Raw genomic sequence first — 23,002 nt, forward strand, 5'->3', positions numbered from 1 at the left:
GTTCAAGGTATTGACTTTGCCTCCAAGCCTCCTCACAGATGTTCAATCGAATTGAAATCTAGATGTGCTGGAAAAGCAAGTCTGATCCATGGTGTCCACACCTCAAAACTTAAAGGGGTTTTCCCATAAATGTCGGCTAGGAGCGGGTTCCACCTCTCGGACCCATGCCTTTCTCTAGAACGGGGTCCCCTAAACCCCGTTCTAGCTCTTTTTGATCACGCTGCCTCCCGGCCACTTACTGATTACATGGTCGGGAGTTACGGAAACAGCGTAACTTGCTGAGCTACACTGTTTCCGGAACTCCCATAGAACTGATAAGTAGTTACGGAAAACGCGTAACTCGCATGCTACATTGCTTCCGTAACTGCCATTCACAACAATGCGCGTTATGGAAACCACGTAGCTCAGCGAGTTACGCTGTTTCCAGAACGCCCAACAGTGTAACCAGTAAGTGGCCAGAAATTAGTGAGAGTGCAAAAAGCTGGAACGGTGAACGCTGTAAAAAAACAAAACGGCAGAGTTGCTTGTTTTTGGTCACCTTGCTTGCCAATAAGTGATAAAAAAAAACATTTCATTGGTACCATTTTGGGGTACATGCAAACTACAGATTATCCTGCAACAAATAAGCCGTCTCACACAGCTCCGTTGGAGAAAAAATAAAGTTCTGGCGCTAAGAATAAGGCGACGCAAAATGTGCAGAGCATTCCAAAAGCAAATCATATTGCGCACCATTTATCAGTGCAACACTGGCCATATATCTATGAATTATTATTTATTTACCCCATTATTATACCCTCTTATTATGCCCTGATGTACTCCGCACAGATTACACATGCCCCCACATTATAAACTGAAATACCAGCAATATAAACAGAACTACCAAGCAAAATCTGCGCTCCAAAAGCCAAATGGCGCTCCCTACAGCATGCCTAATTTTGAGGTATTAGTCTTCAGTGCCACAAACTGGCCACAACATATTATGCCATTTTAGTGCATATCAGTGGAAAATTTTAACTTTCACTTTGCACCATCCGCTGTTCATTAACCCCTTCGCGCAACACGACTTAATAGCATGTCATGGTGAGGGGGGTGATGTATGGAGCCGGCTCACGATCTGAGCCCGTGCCATACGCTAAGAGTGACACCTGGGACTAACTAACAGGAACAGGGATTGCGCTGATACAGAAGCCTGTAAGAATTACAGTATACTGCAATACATTAGTATTGCATTGTATTGTATCAGCGATCTAATGATCGCTGATTCAAGTCACTTGGGGGGACTAATAAAATGTGTAAAAAAAAAAGTGAAAGTTTAGTGAGATATTCCCCCAAAAAAACTTTACCCACTTTTTTTTCTCTAAAGTAATGTAATAAACAAAATTTGGTATTGCTGGATGCATTAACCCCTTCCCCCTGCTTGTATTCTGGGCCCTAATGTCCAAGTCATTTTTTAGATTTTTCCATTGTCACATTCGAAGAGCTGTAACTTTTTTATTTTTGCGTCGGCATAGCTGTATAAGGTCTTGTTTTTTGCGGGACGACTTGCAGTTTTTATTGGTACCATTTGAGAGTAGATGCGACTTTTTGATCACTTTTTATCACATTTTTTTAAGTTAGGATTAACAGAAAACAGCAATTTTTCCATTGTTTTTTATTTTATTTTTTTACGGCGTTCACAGTGCGGGTTAAATAATGTAACAGCTTTAAAGTCGGGGTCGTTACGGACGCGGCGATACCAAATATATGGAACTTTTTTGCTTTATTGTAGTTTTTTTCAATAGTAAAGCATTTTGCAAGGGGAAAAAGTGGGTTTTTCTTTTTTTTTTTCGCTTTTTTTTTTTTATTAACTTTATTAAACTTTTTTTACTTTTTTACCAGTCCCACTAGGGGACTTCACTATCCTCCGATCGCTATTATAATACACTGCAATACTTTTGTATTGCAGTGTATTACTGCTTGTCCGTTTAAAACGGACAGGCATAGGCTAGGTCATGCCTGCGGAATGATCTAGTAGGCTTTCGCTCCAGGCAGACCTAAGGGCCTTTATTAGACCCCCGGCTGCCATAGAAGACACAGACACTCGGCGATTTTATCGCCGGGTGTCAGTGAGATGAGAGGGAGCTCCCTCCCTCTCTCCAAAACCACTCGGATGCGGTGCACGCTATTGTGCACCGCATCTGAAGGGTTAAACGGGTGAGATCGATACTAATATCGATCTCACCCGGCAGAGCAGGGACGCTCCCAGCCCTCAGCTGCCTCTGGCAGCTGAGAGCAGGGAGATTTGACCGCTCCCTGCTCTGTTTACTTTATTCTACAGCAGCGCCGTAGAATGGCGGCGCTGTAGAATAAAGCCCATTAATGACCGCCGTGAAAAGGCTTATCGGCGGTCATTAAGGGGTTAAAGTCTGAACTATTACAATATACCATTATTTAACTCGCACTGTGAACGCAGTAAAAAATAGTAAAATTTTTTTTAGAAAAAGTGATCAAGAAGCTGTATGCACCAAAAAAATGGACCAATAAAAACTACAACTCATCCCGCAAAAAATAAAAAAATTCCCGCAAAAAATCCTGCAAAAAATAAAGAAAATGAAAAAATTCAACATTTTAGGGTGAAAAATGTTGATTTTTTTTTTTCCTTTTCACGACCTAATTCTACATTTTTTTAGCAAAAGACATGTGGTCACTATACCATTTGCAAATGCGACCTGGCACCCGAAAACCAATCCAGCAAACTTGAGCTCTAAAAGCCAAGTAGCGCTCCTTCCCTTCTAAGCCCTGCTCTGGGTCCAAACAAATTGCTTTACAAATGTTGGGGTTCTTTTTTTCTCTTATTCCTTGTAAAAATTAAACATTTATACATTTTGGTTTTTATTGGCCCCAAAATTAAGTAGGTGCTTCTTTACTTTTGAGGCTTGTGTTTCAGTCAATTGGCACACTAGGGCCACATGTGGAGTGTTTCTAAAAACTGCAGAATCTGGGCAATAAAAATATTGAGTTGCGTTTCTCTGGTAAAACTTTGTGTTATAGAAAAAAAATGTATTACAAATAAATTTCGGCAAAAAAAAAAAGAAATTGTGTAAATTTCCCTTCTACACCTAAAGGGTTAAACTTTTCTGAATGCTGTTTAGAATACTTTGAGGGGTGCAGTTTTTAAAACTGGGTGATTCATCATTGGGTCTATCTAACACACACACACACACACACACACACACACACTGAACTGGCCCCTTAAATTTTGAAAAATGCTAATTTTAGATTTTCTAAATTTTTGTGTTTTTCACAAGTTAAATACTGAATTTATCGACAACATTTTTCCACTAACAAAGTACAATGTGTCTCGAGAAAACAATCGCTTGGATAGGTAAAAGCATTCCAAAGTTACCACATTAAAGTGACCCGTCCGATTTGAAAAACAGGCTCAGCCCTGAAGGGATCTGTTATCTTGGTACCAGATACCACAGGGCACCTTCGGAGTCCATGCCGCTGTTTTTAGCAGTACAAGGGGAACTTCTCCATATTAAGCAAGTAGCTTTAACGTTATGGCTGAATGGTGTTTAAGAAGTCTTCAGAATGGTTTTTATTACTATCCTTCATAAATCCTGCCACTACTAAAGACAAGAATGCAACATTTCAAATCCTGAGGCTTCTTGCGGCTCCCGTTTCCTGATCATGCCTTCCTGTTTTACAAATATCAACATGCTTACTTTGCAAAGTCATGAAGTCTTGCACACATTACTACAGATTTCTTCACTTTTATCTTTCTTTTTTAAATCTTTGTATCTATCATAGACACCGTTGTTTGCATGTGATAAAATGTCACTATAGGATTGTTTCTATCTGGCATCCTGTCCTGTGTAACACATTGCTGTTTTTTATTCTGCCTTTTAAGAAATGTAGCAAACTTTAAAGCGTATGTTCACACGCTTAAAGAGGCTCTGTCACCAGATTTTGCAACCCCTATCTGCTATTGCAGCAGATCGGCGCTGCAATGTAGATTACAGTAACGTTTTTATTTTTAAAAAACGAGCATTTTTGGCCAAGTTATGACCATTTTCGTATTTATGCAAATGAGGTTTGCAAAAGTCCAAGTGGGTGTGTTTAAAAGTAAAAGTACAACTGGGCGTGTATTATGTGCGTACATCGGGGTGTGTTTACTTCTTTTACTAGCTGGGCGTTCTGATAAGTATCATCCACTTCCATTCAGAACTGTTTTTTTTTAAATTAAACTAGCGTTTTTTGCGGCGTATTTTACGGACGTTTTTGGAGCTGTTTTTCTATGGAGTCAATGGAAAAACGGCTCCAAAAAACGTCTCAGGAAGTGACATGCACTTTTTTACGGGGCGTCTTTTTACACGCCGTTATTTGAAAATGAGGCGTATAATAACACCCCGTCGGAACAGAACGCCGTATTTCCCTTTGAAATCAATGGGCAGATGTTTGTAGGCGTTCTGCTTCCGATTTTTCAGTACGTTTTACGGCCTAAAAAGCAGCTGAAAATAGCCCGTGTAAACATGCCTTTAGGCTAAGTTCACACGAGCGTTGTCTCCCATTTAGGTCTCTACCGTCCGAGGAAAAGATGAACCAAAATCCAAACGGAAAGCATCATTTCCATATGAATTACCAGTGATTTTTATGGTCATTTATTTTGTTTCGGTTCGATTCCGTTTGCCTCCGTTCCACTAGGTTTCAGTTTTTGTTTTTGTTTTTTTTTTTTTTTTTTTTTTTTTTTTTTTTTTTTTGTTCGTGGAAGCAAAAGTGCAAAAGACCACTTTTGCTTCCATGAAAAAAAAACGGAAGCACATTTGCTTCCGTGAAAGAGAAACTGAAGCCTAGCGGAACGGGGGCAAGTGGAATCCAACTGAAACAAAATAATTAACATTGAAATCAATGGTAACTCCTATGGAAGCAATGCTTTCCGTTTGGATTATCAGTCATCTCTTCTTATGAGGGAAGAGAACTAAACGGGAGACAACGCTAGTGTGAACTTAGCCTAATTCTACTTTTGACAGTGTTTTTAAGTTTTTTAGATCTACATGACTTTGTAAATAGTTTTTGTACAGATTATCTGTTATTGCTTTACAAGTTCTGCTGATTGCCATGGGAGACAGACAGCAGTTTTTAGCTTTTCTTTGCTGTGAGACGTGACTTTAGAGCTAAGCTCTGCTCTGTTAATGGCCAACTTTTCTGGTAATGGAAAAACCGCAGAATTCTGAACACCAAAAAGATCCTAGAATTTAAAATCCGTTGAAAAGTTAAAGTGGAATAGTCACAGAACTTTTTATTATGTAGAATAGTGTTTTTAAAATGTTTTCCAAGACATTTTGGGTAGAGTTATCCTGGCATTGGGGCATTCTTCTATTCATTTCTATAAGAGTTGTGGGTCATAATAGAAAAATATAATCTGCATGAGGATTATGGGTCTCTTATAGAAGGAAAGCAATACTGTCAACTAGGCTATTCATTCCATCAAAACGACGGAACCCTTGCACAACGGAGACAAATGGAAACCATTTGCACCGGATCCGTCACCATTGAAATCAATGGCGATTCAGATGAAAGCCTATGGTTTCCGTTTGTTTGTCAGGGTTCCATTCTGACGGAAAGCTCGGACGGATTGCCTGAACAGAGCCCTGACGCAGATGTGAACAAAGCCTTAGACTAGGTTAAGGCTATGTTCACACGGGGTCTTTTGCCGAGTTTTTTGACGCGGAAACCGCGTCGCAAAACTCGGCAGAAACGGCCCGAGAACGCCTCCCATTGATTTCAATGGGAGGCGTCGGCGTCTTTTTCCCGCGAGCAGTAAAACTGCCTCGCGGGAAAAAGAAGCGACATGCCCTATCTTCGGGCGCTTCCGCCTCCGACCTCCCTTTGACTTCAATGGGAGGCAGGAGAAAGCGTGTTTTCTGCCCGCGGCGCTCAATGGCCGCGGGCGAAAAACGGCGCGATCATTGCTATTCACACGGAGTATTTTGGGGGAGGAATATCTGCCTCAAAATTCCGTTTGGAGCTTTGAGGCAGATATTCCTCCCCCAAAATACTCCGTGTGAACATAGCCTAACAGTGTTTTTTGCAGGCAGAAAATAAGCCTCAAAATTCAGTTTGGAATTTTGACGCAGATTTTGCTCTGCCTGCATGCCGATTTTTGCTGCGTTCTTCGCCCGTGGCCATTGAGCGCTGTGGGCAAAAAACGCACTGAAATACGCTTTCTCTGCCTCCCATTGATGTCAAAAGGCATGTCCCTTTTTTTTCCCGCGAGCGGAAAAAGCAGCTTGCGGGGGAAAAAAGGGACATGCCCTATCTTCAGGCGTTTACGCCTCTGACATCAATGGGAGGCAGAGCGCATTTCGCAGCGGTTTTTGTCCGTGGCTGAGCGTTTTCGGCCGTTATCAGACGCGGTTTCTGCGTCAAACGTGTAAAAAAAAAAACTGTCCCTTACAGTGCTACAAAATGTACCAATATTGGAGACCTATATCAGAAAATTACACTGATGTCTACTCTAACATAATTTTCACTTGAATGAGTATTTTATGTTGTGCACAAACAGAATTGAGCTTGTTACTCGAGCTAGTTGAGACTATGCTTATAATAAATGTTTCCTAACAAAGTGAGTATTTTTTTTTTTAGCATGTTCCTGCTTCTTCTAGTGCAATAATTCTTTAGTTTCATCTAAATCTATCAGTGCATGTTGCAGAACAAGAGCTTTTTCGGCCCATGTGTTCCCATAATCTGGGCTCTGTCTGACGTTTCCTCTGTTTTTTGCATGCTTTCTCTGTAGCTTGAAATGGCGATTGAAAATCTCCAAAAAAATGAAGGCATCACCTCTCACAAAAGCAGCTTGCTCAACAGCCATGTAAGTTCACTTGTAACTTCACAGTCTGCTCTGCCTGTCCTAAGAGCTTTACTGGCATGCTTGTTTATAACCCTTTTGCACATTATTTACTATAGCCATAACACATCATATTCTCTTGTAGAATATATAGAAGAATGATGTACGTGGATTTTCTGTAGGACTATGGATGCACCTATGCAAATATGACAATATCCCTCTAGTCCACTTGAAACCTGCCAACAATTCTAGCTTTCTTAATGCAGATTTAACTAAATGTGCTGTAGCAGGAAACCAATACCAAAGAAGCAAAACTTGCCATTTGGCTGACACTTCTACTGAGCAGCCTAAAATTCCAGCTGAATGTTGGGATATAAGCTAGAGTGTGCTCCTTGGGCAACTCTTACATGGCAAATCAGTGTAATGTCAGCTGGCATTCGGATCCTTTATGCCATCACAAAATGCCAGGCTTTGTATCCTGTAGTTTACCATGTAATGCAGAGGTCCAAGTACAAAGATGACTGAATGGTGTGTTACCAATATAAACTTCTTGCAAGTTTCGGCAATACAGTCTCCGTTTTACATTGGTACCACTTACAGAGCGGTGCTAGAAGGAAAGTCAACCATTTCTCTGCTCGGGAAGCCGAAAGGCTCAGGAAGAGCACACAAGATGCGAACTGCATGACACAGAGCAATTCTTTCCTCTCTATCTAATATGCAGAATATAAAACCACACAGCAAAGTATCAGCCACCTTCACTTATGCCTGGGCTCATGTTGGCTTTCCTACAGGCCTCTAGACTTCTGATGCCTCCCAAACTTCCAGCACATTTACTTAACCTTCACAAATGCAGCTTTGTTGTTTAATAGTTAATACATAATCTTTGCGAGACATTTTGTTTTCGTCCCTTTTAGTGGATAGCATGAGCTTTAAGAATAGTTCACAAAAGGCATTTATTAGGAATCCTTCTAATCAATATGGCTGAATTGTTCTGCTACGAAGTATACGGTATTTCCTCATTTTATTCTCTTCCCATTCTTTTTGCAGCTCCAGTGGTTGTTGGATAACTATGAAACAGCAGATGGTGTGAGCCTTCCCAGAAGCTCCCTGTATAACCATTATCTGCGGCATTGCCAGGAGCACAAGCTGGATCCAGTGAATGCAGCTTCATTTGGCAAATTGATACGCTCAGTGTTTATGGGACTGCGAACGCGACGTCTTGGTACCAGGTTAGTAGAAGACCGAGTGATACTTTTGTGTTTGACTGTCACACTACTTTTGGCATTAGGTTTGTCAAATTTAAATATCCTTTTAAAAGAAAACAAAAATGGGCTAAAGTCAGCAGTGGGGTGCCACAAGGATCTGTATTTGGTCCAATCCTTTTTAATCTTCTTTACTAATGACCTTGTAGAAGGGATTGATAGTAAAGTATCAGTTTTTACTGATACAAAACTTTGTAAGCTACTTAAAGGGCTTGTTCAGTCATAAGAAATTGATGGCCTCTCTTCCAGAGAGGCCATCGACATTTGATCTGTGGGGCTCAGACTCTCCGCACCCCTGCCAATCAGCTGTTTTGAAGGGGCCGCAGCGCTCGTACGAGTGCTGCTTCCCCTTCATTCCTTATCTGCTTGTACTGCGAATCGCCAACGCACACTTATTCACAATATTACAGCATTCTCCCGTTAACTTACCGGTAGTCGGGCCCCCACCGATCAGATATTGATGGCCTATCTATCCTGAGTATAGGCCATCAATTTCTTATGGCTGGACTGATTTGTTAAATATTACAGAAAGACCTTGATAAACTGGCAGCATGGGCAAGATCATGACAGACTTTGTTTATGAAGCTTGAATATAGGGTTTAGTTTTGGGATCCACATTGTAAAAATAATTCCGGAGACCTGGAGAGGGTTCAAAGGGGGGCGACTAGATTGTTTGATGGGATGGGAGGTCTTTCTGGCAATAAGAGGCATGAAAAAAAATTGGCTTGTTCAGCTTGGAAAAAAGACTCTTATTAACATGTATATGTGTGATCGTGTCAAGATCAAGAACTTGCACGTAATCTGTTCATTCAGAGGACTTCACAAAGGACCGGGGGACATTCATTGCATATGGAGGAAAGGCATTTCAGACCTCAATATAGGAAAGGGTTCTTTACAGTTAGAGTAGTCAACTATGGAATGTCCTACCCCAAGAGGTAGTAATGGCAGATACTATGTCTGCATTCAATAAAGGGCTCCATTCTTATCAAATGACTAATGGTTTTTAAATATTTTTTTCTATGTTCTTTAATAGAGGGAACTCTAAATACCACTATTATGGCATCCGACTGAAACCTGATTCTCCCTTGAACCGACTTCAAGAGGATACCCAGTATATGGCAATGAGACAGCAGCCCATTCATCAGAAGCAAAGGTTGGTGAGCACTAGATATGTCCACCATCGAAACTTAACTGGTAAAGTTGCTTTATGTTCTAGATTGCTTAGTCTCACCATGTGTTAAGATTCCAGCTGTAGATTTCAGATCCTGTGTGCCAGGGCCCCTTAGAAGTAGCATTAGGAGACATTTAAAGTCTATTTTAGTCAAGTTTATTCATTATCATCTTTTGACTAGGTACAGGCCTTCACAAAAGATGGAAGGCATGCTAGAAAGCACTCCAAACAGCAGCCAACACACTTCTCCAGAGCAGTCTGTAGCTGCCCAGAGCCAGCATCACCAACAATTCATAGGTAAGTCATGGCAATGCTTGTAGCCATAGTAGCAGCTTTTAGATCCCTCTAAGGCCGAGTTCACACACTGCATTTTTTTGAGACCTGTTATGGCCGCCAAAACGTGGGCGTAGAGGTTTCTAGGTTTTATGTATTAATGTGCAATTTTGCTAGTAAAGAGATTTGATGTAATTGTCTTTTTTGCTTTTAGATATGTCCCATGTGTTTCCAGATTTCCCTGCACCAGATCTGGGTACCATACTCTTACCAGATGGCATTACCATGACAGATATAAAGAATTTGCAGCTTATGTACCGGCGACACTGTGAGGTTAGGATTCTTGTTTTACTTTCTCACACACCAGCTTCTGTCTTTCCTGAATGAACCAACAGATTGTCAGAAATCCCATCTTGTCAATTGCATATTTACGTTTGCGATGCCAGTTAAGACCTCACACAAGATATATTGAAATGCTTTATTTTTCATGTTGAATTGTCTGATGGGAAAAAATATTTTATCTCCAGGCAACTATTGACGTGGTTATGAATCTACAGTTCCAGTACATTGAGAAACTATGGCAGGCCTTTTGGAACTCTAAGCCGACCTCTCCCGATGGCTCTACCACGCTGACAAGGTGCAAAATGAAATTTCATGCATTAGGGTATTTTATACTTGTTTCACTTTTTAAACCTTATATAAAAACTTGCATTGTGGCTGTTCATGGGAGATGGGCACTATATTCTCTTTTGAGTCTGAACCAGAATCTAAACTAGTGACTGGTTTTGCTACTGCTTGGTCCATGAAGTTGTTCAAGCTCAATGTTAATTTTGAGTTTCTCTTGGAGCCAGCTTCAATAATAGAATTGAGTAACAACAGAGTTGTCTTCTTACACAGTGATGAGGAACCAGAGGTTGTAATCCCAAAGGACAAGTTGATGGTTATGTGTAAATATGAACCCATTATGAGATGGATGAGGAGCTGTGACCACATCCTGTATCAAGCCCTTGTTGAAATTCTCATCCCAGATGTCCTACGTCCTGTGCCCAGTGAGTATAGAAAATTCCGTCCGATTTTTTTTTATTTTTTTTTGTTCATTTAAACCACGAAAAGCTTGCACAATTGACCTTTGTATTACATAGAATAGCAGGAACATTGGATTCATATGACTAGTACGATTCGTCTCCGATCTAAAAGATCTACGCATTTTTATTTTTTAAATCATGTTTTTTATTGAACATTTTTCAAATATAAGCAACAAAAACGTAACGCATGTATAAAATGCTGTGCTCCGGATTAATAACACCCCATGACAGTTTGACATCGTTATGCAAGAACATCGCTGACCAATTAGTAAACCAAGATGCTACATGGAAAAAGAGGATAGGGATTCCAGGTGTTACAGCTCAAGACATCGAGCGTCTCCATATGTGGGGTATTGCCCAAATGGTCAATAAGCAATATTCGCTATTCAAAAGGGGGGCGGGGTAAGTGGACACGCATTTCATCGAATAGTGAAGCACACCACACTAAGGCCCCATGCACACGACCATATTTTTTCCCTCCCCTAAATACGGGTCTGTTGTCATCCGTATTCCACCCGTATATACGGACCCGTTTTCTCTGCTATATTGCACTGCACTAATCGGCAGCCCCTTCTCTCTATCCAGCACTGATCTAGAGAAGAGGCTGCTGATCAGTGCTGGATAGAGAGAAGGGGCAGCCGTTCAGGCATAGTTTCTGCAGCGGAACGCAGCGATAGAAAGAAAGACGTTCATACCTACCCCGGCCGTTGTCTTGGTGACGCATCCCTCTTTTGACATCTAGTCCGACCTCCCTGGATGACGCGGCAGTCCATGTGACCACTGCAGCCTGTGATTGGCTGCAGCGGTCACATGGGATGAAACGTTATCCCAGGAAGCCGGACTGGAGGAAGAAGCAGGGAGTTCTGGGTAAGTATTAACTTTTTTTTGTTGCGGGGTTTTATTCACTGTCCAGAGGTAGTCACTGTCTAGGGTGCTGAAAGAGTTACTGCCGATCAGTGCAGCCCCTTCTCTCTATCCTGCACTGATCGTTTAACTCTTTCAGCACCCTCGACACTGACTATCCCCTGACATCGCCTAGCAACGCTCCTGTAATTACGGGAGCCCCATAGACTTCTATGGGCCTGCCCGTGCCATAATTACGGCCTGAAATAGGACATGTTCTATATTTTTCAACGGCCCGGGCACCTTCCCGTAAGCAAACGGGAAGGTACCCGTGGCCAATAGAAGTCTATGGGCCCGTATTTACGGGCATTTTTACTGTTGTGTGCATGGGGCCTAAGAGGGGAGACTATGTAACAAATGTAACGTCACCTATCGATTTGATGCTCCAAGTAGTATAGCCAAAGCAATTAGTGAGTTTCTGTTTTAAATGTGATGGGAGAAGGAATATAAATTTATCCCATAATTTTAAAGAATTTTTCAACTTTTCTTGCTTTGCAAAGGAAAGTCTCCACCCTGTCCAAAATAAGTAAGATCATTTTTCAAAAAAAAGACTAGTGGAAAGAACAGTCCCAATCCAGGCCTGTAAGATTATTTTTCTTGCGGCAGCTGACTAGGCAATAAACCGGTGTGTGGTGTATTACATTTAGGGCAGAAATGGTCAGAGGAGTTCCCCATGAGAAATCCCCTGTGAGGGGAGACATAGGCTCTGTGGGCTTAAATGTCATCTCCCAGCACATAGCTGATAGAAGATGTTTAGCAGCGACAACCAGGGATTTCAATATGTCGTCATGTCACATTGTCTAGGTGTTCTACCCAATAAGATATGCCTTTGCGAAACATAGTATGAGGCGACTATCCTGAAAATCTGTTTTGTTTTTTTGGCCCAGGGAAGGAATAAGGAGAACCTGGGGTTGAGGCCTAAACGTGGTTGTCTAGCCTTGGTCCAGGTATTCCAAGCGGTCATGACAAGGGGGGATAGCCCGTTGTTCGGTTTGAAAAAGCAGAGTATAGGGCATGGAGAATACAAGTCAAGGAAGTGGGTAATGAAAATTGCTGGTCTAAAATATGATCCGTAAAACATGAAAAGCCAGTCTCCAATCACCAATTGAGCCGCCATGTTGTATAAATGAATTTGTGGAAAGTTAATGACCCCTTTGTCACGCTGTTGCTGCAGGATAAACGGACTCTCCCTAGATCTCTTATGATTCCATATAAAACAACAGAATGGGGCGTTAATGCGTTTAACGTCCACTGGTCTCAAATAAATAGGTATGGATTGTATCCGATATATTGTAGTTGGGAAACACTACCACTACCCAAAAATAAAAAGAAATATGTTTCCAGGTCAAAAGTTGGGACTCCAGATATGGCAGAAAGCAGTCCACATTGTCTTAGGAGGTGAACTCCCAGGAAGGGAAGATGGTCTGAATTCCACGTAAAAGCATATCCCGAGAACCAAGTCGGTTTAGAAGGGCCTTTGAGAATCAAAGCTTCTGATCTGTGTGCATTGGTTCCCTGTTGGGCTTTAGAGCTATAGTATGTGATATTCCGAAGAATATGTGAGCGAGAAGTGGAGGGATTCCATGTTTATCATCCACAAATGCTGACCGTTTGGATGCCCTGGAAGGATGTTACGAAGTATAAGTGGCGAAGGAGTGGGTCAAGGAAAAGATTAAACCGTAATAGAGAGAGGGGCAGCCTTGACGTGTACCTTGAGCGATTTGAAGTAGATAAGCCCATTTACAGTAAAGGATGTGGAAAATACGGAACCGATCACTAGGTTCGGTGGTGCAACACTGTTGTAAGGAGTGGCCACGAGACTGAATGAAATGCTTTTTCCGCATTGAGACCCAGCAGCATAGTCACAGGGGAGGAAAGGTCACATGCAGAGACTGTGCTACTACTGCTTGACTGATGCTTTTAGTGGGGTGTCTATATCTAAGGAATCGCAACTGGGCCGGGGTGATAATGGGCCTGAGCATAATTTTGGAGGCGCTCTGCTAAGATTTTGATAAGTAATTTTATAGTCTTGGTTTTAAAAGGGAGATGGGTCAGTAGGAAGAAAGGTGAGATTTATCCCTGTCAGGCTTGAAATGCAGTATAGCCCTAAATTCATAAAAATAAGGGGAGGTTAAATAAAAGATATATGTTTTTCTGTGTCATTTGTTCTAAATTCAGTTTTACATTAAAGTATGGTAAATCTGCATCATAATATCATTGTGTTTTAGGAAAAACTTCCCCTACTGGGGATTAACCAGGGTAATAACTTCCAGGGCAACGAAACGCCAACATTTTTAATTTATAATTGGTGGATATATAGTTTTCCCTTGGAAGTGTCAGACTCATCATCTTTTTTGGATTCTGAAACCTGCAATGATCCATTCAACCTGAATGTGGAGCTATTGTGCTGCTAATAAATGATGATAAAGTTGCTGTGGTACCCTACGGTTTTCAGACTATTTAGCTTTTTTTTTTTTTGTACACTGCTTCCAATGAGCAGTTAATTTTAGTAAACTGATTCTAACCAGTGTATCATTTCTATCTTTACTTTTTGTTTTTTACCCAAAAAAATTTATTTTATTTTTTTCATCTCTTATTTCACGTTCTCCGTTAGGTACATTGACTCAGGCTATCCGGAATTTTGCAAAGAGTCTGGAGGGGTGGCTGACCAATGCAATGTGTGACTTTCCCCAGCAGATTGTCCAGGCAAAGGTAATGTCGTCTGCTCAGACTCTTTTTAGCATAGAGTCAATGTCCATTCATGATTTATTTATTTTAAAAAAAAAAAAATGTAATTTTTTTTTTGGTTTTACCTTTTTGCTATGGCTGAATATATGTTCTAATGTTAAGTATTAGTGATTTTTTTAAATTTTATTTTACAGGTTGGGGTTGTTAGTGCATTTGCTCAGACCTTGCGTCGATACACTTCCTTAAATCATCTTGCACAAGCAGCCCGGGCTGTATTGCAGAATACATCACAAATTAATCAGATGCTTAGTGATCTCAATCGTGTGGACTTTGCCAATGTTCAGGTAAATATAGGACACGTCAGGACTGTGTTGTGAAAGGATTATTTCGTGGCACGTCTTCTCATAGAACCATTTTGTTGCTGATGACAGGAACAAGCATCCTGGGTGTGTCAATGTGAGGAAGGCATGGTCCAAAAATTGGAGCAAGATTTCAAGTTAACTCTTCAGCAACAGAGTTCTTTAGACCAGTGGGCAAGTTGGTTGGATAATGTTGTTACTCAAGTGTTGAAGCCACATGAAGGAAGCCTCAGTTTCCCAAAAGCTGCAAGGCAATTCCTTCTGAAATGGTCGTTCTACAGGTTAGTTCATGCATGTGAGCAAATGGGGGGAAAAAACAAAAAACTCCAGATTTACCATTGTATTTATATAGTGGTTATTTGTCACCTACATTTTTTTTTCTCTCCATCTGATCCCTAATATACTGTAGTTTACCCTCCCCTGAAATACACCAGTCAGTACTGTTTTGTTTTTTCTCCACAGCTCAATGGTAATCCGGGACCTCACTTTGCGCAGTGCTGCCAGTTTTGGGTCCTTTCATCTAATCCGATTACTTTATGATGAATACATGTTCTACTTGGTAGAACACAGAGTGGCTCAAGCAACAGGAGAGACACCTATTGCAGTAATGGGAGAGGTAGGTTAATACATTCCCTGGCATAGTACTGTTCTACCCATGAGAAGCAGGTAATATGTATCATAAGTGAGCAGCTCGCAAGTATGTTGTATAAGGTCTAAATAAAGCTTTCAAACCAAAGTTATTTGGTCTTCTGGGTTTCTTCTAAAGCAAGAAAACCTGTTCATTTGAAGTTGGGTATCCCTAAGGGTATGTGCACACGACCTCTTTTCAGGCGTAATCGAGGCGTTTTACGCCTCGGAATTACGCCGTAAAAGACGGCTCCAATACGTCGGCAAACATCTGCCCATTGCTTGCAATGGGTCTTACGATGTTCTATGCAGGCGAGCTGTCATTTTACGCGTCGCTGTCAAAATACTGTGCGTAAAATGACGGCTCGTCAAAAGAAGTGCAGGACACTTCTTGATGTTTTTGGGGGCGTTTTCTCAGACTCCAATGAAAACCGCTTCAAAAACGGCCATGAAAACCGCGAGTTGCTCAAAAAACTTCTGAAAATCAGGAGCTGGTTTCCCTTGAAAACAGCTCCGTATTTTCAGACGTATTTTGTTAATCGTGCGAACATACCCTAAGACTAATGGGCAAACCAGTGACTGATATAAGCGTTTATATTGAATTACCCAATAGAAATGTGACACTGGAGTTATGATGCCCCCTTTTTTTTTTTTTTTTTTTTTCAAAAATACCATTTTACACTTTTTTTTTTTTTTCCTCATGTTTCCTATCCAGGAAATTAAAGTTGTATTTTTTTTTTCTTCCTTCTCTAGTTCAGTGACCTGTCTTCTATGTCTCCTGTGTTAATAGATAAAGGTGGGTAATAGACATGGTTTACGTCGGTTTATTTTTACTAAATTAACCCCTTACCGCATCGGTACGTCCTATATTGCAGTGCTTTAAGGCACCGGAGCGTACCGGTGCGTCCTGGCTAAAAACTGTCACCCTGTCAAAGGACAAGGTGACAGAACTGTGCCGTCAACTGTTTATGACAGTTGATCGGCACAAAAAGACGGCAGGGGACCAATCACAGTGGTCTCCTGCCGGCGATCGCTGTGATTGGTCAGTCAAAGCAGACTGACCAATCACAGCTTCATGACGTGGTGTATGTGATGGCGCTGGCTCCGCTTGAGCCAGCGCCATCACCGCCGGTAATCCGCTATCCAACACCCCTCTGCAACGGCCAGGACCGGAGCTAGGCTCCGATCCGGCCGATTAACTCCTTTGATGCATCGATCAACGCGATCGATGCATCAAAGTGTCTTGTAGCCTATCGGCAACCACGATGGTTGCCGCGGGTGTCAGCTGTTTGTCACAGCTGACATCGTGCTCTAACGGCCAGGACCCGAGCTAGGCTCAGATCCAGCCGATTAACTCCTTAGATCGCACCCTATGGTTGCTAATGACCACCATCGGCACCCGCGGGTGTACCTATGGTTGCTATGGCAACCGTAGCCTAACAATCGCTTCCTAGTACGGAAGCCTAATGGGCTTGCTGTCCGTGAATAGCTGACAGCTCTAATACACTGCACTATGTAGGTAGTGCAGTGTATTAGAATAGCGATCAGGGCTTCATGCATTCAAGTTCCCTAGTGGGACACAAAAAAAGTTAAAACAAGTTAATAAAAATGTTGTAAAAAAGTAAAAAAAAATAAGTTTCAGTTTAAAAAAAACACTATAACAGCCTTTTTTCCTATAATAAGTATTTTATTATAGGAAAAACAAAAGAACATAAAAAAAAGTACACACATGTGGTATCCCCGCGTCCGTAACGACCCAAACTATAAAAAAAATCACGCTATTTTACCCGTACGGGGAACACCGTAAAAAAATGGAATAAACTATTCCAGATTTGCTGTTTGTTAGTCACTACCTCTCGCAAAACAGAATAAAAAAAGGGATCTAAAAGTTGCATGTACCCCAAAATTATACCATAAAAAACAAGCCCTCCCGCAGCTTTTTTGATGGAAAAATAAAAAAGTTATGGCTCTCAGAATATGGTGACACTAAAAATAAATTATTTGAAACCAAAGTGATTTTATTGTACAGACGCTGCAAAGCATAAGAGAAACTATATACATATGGTATCGCCGTAATCGTACCGACCCGCAGAATAAAGTCAAATTGTCATTCATAGCGCATGGCGAACGCCGTAAAAAAAAAAAATTATAAAAAAACATCAGAATTGCAGGTTTTTGGTCACCTTGCTTGCCCAAAAAAATGAAATACAAAGTGATCAAAAAATCGCATGTACCCCAAAATGGTACCAATGAAAACTACAGATTGTCCCGCAACATATAAGCCCTCACCCAGCTCCGGTGGAGAAAAAAAAAAGTTCTGGCTCTCAGAATATGGCGATGCAAAATGTGCAAAGTGTCCAAAAGCGGATACGATCTGACACCATTTATCAGTGAGACACAGGCCACATATCTATGAATTATTATTTATTTACCTCATTATAAAAACCTTCTTATGTCCCTGATGTACTCCGCACAGATTACATATGCCCCCACATCATAAACTGAAATACCAGCAAAACCCCAAACAAAACTACCACTAAGCAAAATCTGCGCTCCAAAAGCCAAATGGTGCTCCCTCCCTTCTGAGCCCTGCAGCGTGCCCAACGGGCAGTTTACGTCCACATATATGGCATCGCCATACCCAGGAGAACCCGCTTAACAGTTTGAGGTATTTGTCTTCAGTGGCATGAACTGGGCACAAAATATTGTGCACTAATATGGCATATACCTGTGGAAATTTGCAATTTTCACTTTGCACCATCCACTGAGCATTCATTTCTAATAGAAAAAATAAACCTGTGTGGTCAAAATGCTCACTATCCCGTTAATAAAATGCCTTCAGGGGTGCAGTTTCCAAAATGGGGGTCATTTGTTTTGGGTTTGTTTTACTATTTGACCCCAGAGCCCTGCCATTGTGGGCGAATGCTGCAAAAATCACCAAAATAGGTCTCACATGCGCCTTTCACTCCTAAGCCCTGTCATATGTCCAGGCAAATGATAAATGCCTTGAGGGGTGTAGTTTACAAAATGGGGTCACTTCTAAGGGTTTTACACTCTACTCTGGTACCTAATGGAGCTCTGCAAATGCGACATCGCGCCCATACACCAGTCCAGCAAAATCTGTGCTCTAAAAGCCACATGGCACTCCTTCCATTTTGAGCTCTGCCATGTGCCCAAACAGCAGTTTAGGGCCACACATGGGGTATTGCCGTACTCAGGAGAAATTGGGTAACAAATTATGTGTTGTTTTTTCTCCTGTTACCCCTTGTGGAAAAAAAATTGGGTGCAAAACTACATATTTTTTGGGAAAAAAAAATATTTTTCATTTTCACTGCCTCATTCTAATACAATCTATGAAACACTTGTGGGATCAAAATGCTCAGTACACCCCTAGATGATTACCCTGAGGGGTATCGTTTCCAAAATTGAGTCCTTCCTCAGGGGTTTCTACTGTATGGGTACCTCAGGGGCTCTGCAAATGCGACATGGCACCCAAAAAACAATCAACCAAAATCTACATGCCAAGTAGCACTCCTGCCATTCTGAGCCCTGTGGTGTATCCAAGCAGCAGTTTATGACCACATATGGGGTATTACCGTACTCGGGAGAAATTGGTTTACAGTTGTTGGGGCGCTTTTTCTCTTTTATTCCTTGTGAAAATGAAAAAAATGCAACATTTTATTGAAAAGAATGTAGATTTTCATTTTCACTGCATAATTCCAATAATTCGGCAACAAAACTGTGGGGTCAAAATGCTCACTATACCGCTAGATAAATTCCACGAGGGGTATAATTTCCCAAATGGGGTCACTTTTGCCAGGTTTGCACTATTTTGGCCCCTCGGTGGCTTTGCAAATGTGACATGGGGCCGCAAACCATTCCAGCAAAACTTGAGCTCCAAAAGTCAAATGGCGCTCCGTCCTTTCTAACTTCCGCCATGTATCCAAACAGCAGTTTATTACCACATATTGGGTATTGCTGTGCTCAGAAGAGTTTGCGTTAGGCATGATTTACACGAGCGTAATATACGCGCGTGCTTTTCACGCGTGTCGTACGCATCTATATTACTCTATGGGACAATGCAGACGGTCCGTGGGTTTTGCGCAGCGAGAGTGCGCTGCGTAAAACTCACGACGTTCTATAGTTCAGCGTTTTTCGCGCATCACGCACCCATTGAAGTCAATGGGTGCGTGAAAACCACGCAGGTTGCACGGAAGCACTTCCGTGCGAACTGCGTGATTCGCGCATCAGCTGTCACTATGAATGTAAACAGAAAAGCACCACGTGCTTTTCTGTTTGCAAACATCCAAACGGAGTGTCATAATGATGGCGGCTGCGCGAAAATCACGCAGCCGCGCATCATACACTGATGACACACGCAGCTGTTAAGTGCATTTTGCGCACGCAAAACGCACACGCTCGTGTAAATCAGGCCTTACTAATATTGGGGTGTTCTTTCTCCTTTATCTATTGTAAAAATGAAAAAATCTGAGCTAAAACTACATTTTATTAGAAAAAATTTTGATTTCCAATTTCGCAGCATAATTCCCATAAATTCAGCAAAAACAGTGTAGGGTCAAAATGCTAACTATACCCCTAGAAAAATTCCTTGAGGGGTGTAGTTTCCAAAATGGGGTCACTTTTGGGGAGTTTCCACTGTTATGGTCCCTCCAGGGCTTTGCAAACACGACATGGCACCGAAAACAATTCCAGCAAAATCTGCGCTCCAAAATCCAAATGGCCCTCGTTCCCTTCTGAGCCCTGCCATGGGTCCAAACAGCAGTTTATTACCACATGTGGGATATTGCCGTAATCGGGAGACATTGCTTTACAAATCTTGGGGTGCTTTTTCTCCTTTATTCCTTGTAAAAACGAAAACATCATATGTATCATCAAGTAGATTTTCATTTTCACAGACCAGTTCCAATAAATTTAGCAAAAAACCTGTGGGCTAAAAATGCTAACTATACCTCTTAAAAAATTCCTTGAGGGGTGTCGTTTCCAAAATGGGGTCACTTTTGGTGGGTTTCCACGGTTTTGGCACCACAAGACCTCTTCAAACCTGACATGGTGCCTAAAATATATTCTAATAAAATAGAGGCCCCAAAAACCACTAGGTGCTCCTTTGCTTCTGTGGCCGGTGTTTCAGTTCATTACCGCACTAGGACCACATGTGGGATATTTCTAAAAACTGCAAAATCTGGGCAATAAGTATTGAGTTGCATTTCTCTGGTAAAACCTTCTGTGTTACAGAAAAAATTATTACAAATGAATTTCATTAAAAAAAAAGTCGAAATTTGTAAATTTCACCTCTACTTTGCTTTATTTCCTGTGAAATGCCTAAAAGGTTAAAATAATTTCTGAATGCTATTTTGAATACTTTGAGGTGTGCTTTTTTTAAAATGGGGTGATTTATGGGGACTTTCTAATATATATAAGGCCCTCAAAGCCACTTCAGAACTTTAACTGGTCCCTGAAAAAATAGCCTTTTGAAATTTTCTTGAAAATGCGAGAAATTCTAGCTAAAGTTCTATGTCTTGTATCGTCCTAGAAAAATAAAAGGACGTTCAAAAAAACGATGCAAACATAAAGTAGACATATAGGAAATGTTAATTAGTAACTATTTTGTGTGGTATTACGATCTGTTTTACAAGCAGATACATTACAATTTAGAAAAATGCAGATTTTTGCAAATTTTCTCTAGATTTTGTTTTTTACAAATAAATATTGAATTTAACGACAACATTTTTTCTGTATCATAAAGTACAACATGTCACGAGAAAACAATCTCCGAATCGCTTGGATAGGCAAAAGCATTCTGGAGTTATTACCACATAAAGTAACACATGTCAGATTTGCAAAAATCGGCTGTGTCCACAAGGCCAAAAACAGGCTTAGAGACTAAGGGGTTAAGCTTTTTAAGATCAGCTAAAGCGAAAGTCCAGCCAAATGTTACAATTAAAATGTAAATAAAAAGTTGAGTACCTCGGTAAGTACTTTCATGCATATATATTCCATAAAAGAATATTAAAGAAAAATAACATCTTAGTAGTTTGCTATGCTGTCAATGCACTGATCTCTGGTACCAGGAGTCCAGGAGACTAATGAATTTAATAAAATGTCATTAAAAACAGGAAAAGATTGTAAATGGTTTGCTTTTTCTAAGTGACTTTATGTACAGTCAAAATGGGGAATAATATATGGATGGCTTTACTTTAAATGATAACATGATAAAATACAGCAGAGGTCGTTTCCTCAAGAAAGTCCTGAAGACTTGTGATATGCGTTTACGACAAATAGATCCTGAATAAAGTTATACTGTTAATAAATGCTAAAATATTCCAATAGATCCAAATCTACTAGTTTATATCTAGATCTTAAGTTGTAAAATGTGGCTGAAACAGACTAGAGCTTAGAAAAAGAATGGTCCTGATAAAACCAGTCCTATGTTAGGTTAGTTCTTTAGTGTAGCTAAGGGGGGGGGGGGGTGGCTGAGCAGTTGGAAGGATCTCTGCATTAAAAGGTCAAGGTACTGTTGACAATCGTAAAGTAAATAATTTTTTAATCCATTTATACAGATGACATCAGTGAGCTTGGAAGTGATACGGATGGGGACATTCGTGCCTCTGGTGAGCCCCCAGTCAAGAGGGAGCGCGTGGATATGAACCACTCCATGCAGGAAATGTAGAAAAGAAAAATCAGCTATGCCTTAATGCTTCTTGTAATGGGATTTCCTCATTTCTGAGGCAACCTGCCTTCATGAAACTAGTGCCTGCACAACACACACCATGTTGAGAGTTTAGTGTGTTTTCCTATTAAGGACCACTTCCATAATTTTCCTGACATTTGCTGTTTTTAAATTAAGAAGTATGGCCTGGAAAAATTGTGACATCACTGACTGACAATCGCTCTGCAGCCAAATGTGCCACGTTCCAACCCATCTTCTATATTGTGCAAACTTTCTTTTAAGATAAAGTACCTAGGTCTGAGGTATGTAGAAAGACGTTTTAGGCTTGTCTTTGTCTTAATTAAAATAAAACAAACTACATATTGTGGTATATAGCTGGAGCCTTTTCCAATACCTTGGCACATTGTTAGGTACTGATTTTACACCATGGCCCTGTTACCTCACTATATAACTATATATATATATATATATATCTCCCCAACCTGGGCTGAAATCCTTTTGCCAAATCACACTGTGCGATAGACAACAGAATAGAGTGTGAGTACTTGCAGGGTATGTCCATGAGTGGAGAAAGTACTGCTGGGAAGAATGGCATTTGTAAAAAAGGTTACTGAGGTAGAGATTGATCTTGACATGCACCTAAATGGGGGTCTTCTGGAGAGAGGATACGTGGAGTGTCTTACATTTCTTCATATCTGTCTTAACAGCAAAAAAAATTACGTGTTGAAAGATTTTTATTTTCTCTGCTCATCTCATGGTGGTTTATTAAACCTTTTAGGATAAGATCATCACATTTTTGCCATTTAGTCTGTTAAGATTGAATATATGTTTATTATAGGCTTGTTTTAAGGTGTGTATCTGATGTACCCCCATATTTGTTCTGTCTTTAAGTTTAAAAACCAAAGCATCCTGCAGGCAAAGCACAAGGCTTTGCCTTTATTTGTGACACATGGTTATGCTCTGAATTTGGGCAGACCCTCTGTCTTTGCTCTGGTGCCTTCTGAATCCAATTAAAGCCGCTTTCACATAGCAGTATTTTGGTGGGTGTTTTTGTGTCCGTATTTGAAAACCAGAAGTGGAGGATAAACAGAAAAAGTATAATGGCAAGAGCTGTACC

At 40.9% G+C, this 23,002-nt stretch overlaps 1 protein-coding gene across 6 annotated transcripts in view; it reads left to right on the forward strand.

The window, feature by feature from the left end:
- RFX2 (regulatory factor X2) overlaps positions 1 to 22,257 on the forward strand; it is an 83,154-nt gene extending 60,897 nt beyond the window's left edge. For 5 of the 6 annotated variants that reach the window (XM_075863346.1, XM_075863356.1, XM_075863339.1 and 2 more), the window contains 13 exons: positions 6,779 to 6,853; positions 7,877 to 8,058; positions 9,125 to 9,244; positions 9,444 to 9,559; positions 9,750 to 9,868; positions 10,063 to 10,172; positions 10,433 to 10,584; positions 14,138 to 14,235; positions 14,406 to 14,555; positions 14,643 to 14,851; positions 15,033 to 15,186; positions 15,951 to 15,993; positions 21,776 to 22,257. In XM_075863346.1, the coding sequence (XP_075719461.1) occupies positions 6,779 to 6,853; positions 7,877 to 8,058; positions 9,125 to 9,244; positions 9,444 to 9,559; positions 9,750 to 9,868; positions 10,063 to 10,172; positions 10,433 to 10,584; positions 14,138 to 14,235; positions 14,406 to 14,555; positions 14,643 to 14,851; positions 15,033 to 15,186; positions 15,951 to 15,993; positions 21,776 to 21,885 (1,638 nt within the window). In that variant the 3' untranslated portion in view covers positions 21,886 to 22,257. The remainder of the gene's footprint in view (positions 1 to 6,778; positions 6,854 to 7,876; positions 8,059 to 9,124; positions 9,245 to 9,443; positions 9,560 to 9,749; positions 9,869 to 10,062; positions 10,173 to 10,432; positions 10,585 to 14,137; positions 14,236 to 14,405; positions 14,556 to 14,642; positions 14,852 to 15,032; positions 15,187 to 15,950; positions 15,994 to 21,775) is intronic. The other variant, XM_075863373.1, reaches the window with a different exon arrangement.
- The last annotated feature ends 745 nt before the right edge of the window (positions 22,258 to 23,002 follow it).

Source organism: Rhinoderma darwinii, chromosome 1 (assembly GCF_050947455.1).
Source record: "Rhinoderma darwinii isolate aRhiDar2 chromosome 1, aRhiDar2.hap1, whole genome shotgun sequence".
NCBI classification, from domain to species: domain Eukaryota; kingdom Metazoa; phylum Chordata; class Amphibia; order Anura; family Rhinodermatidae; genus Rhinoderma; species Rhinoderma darwinii.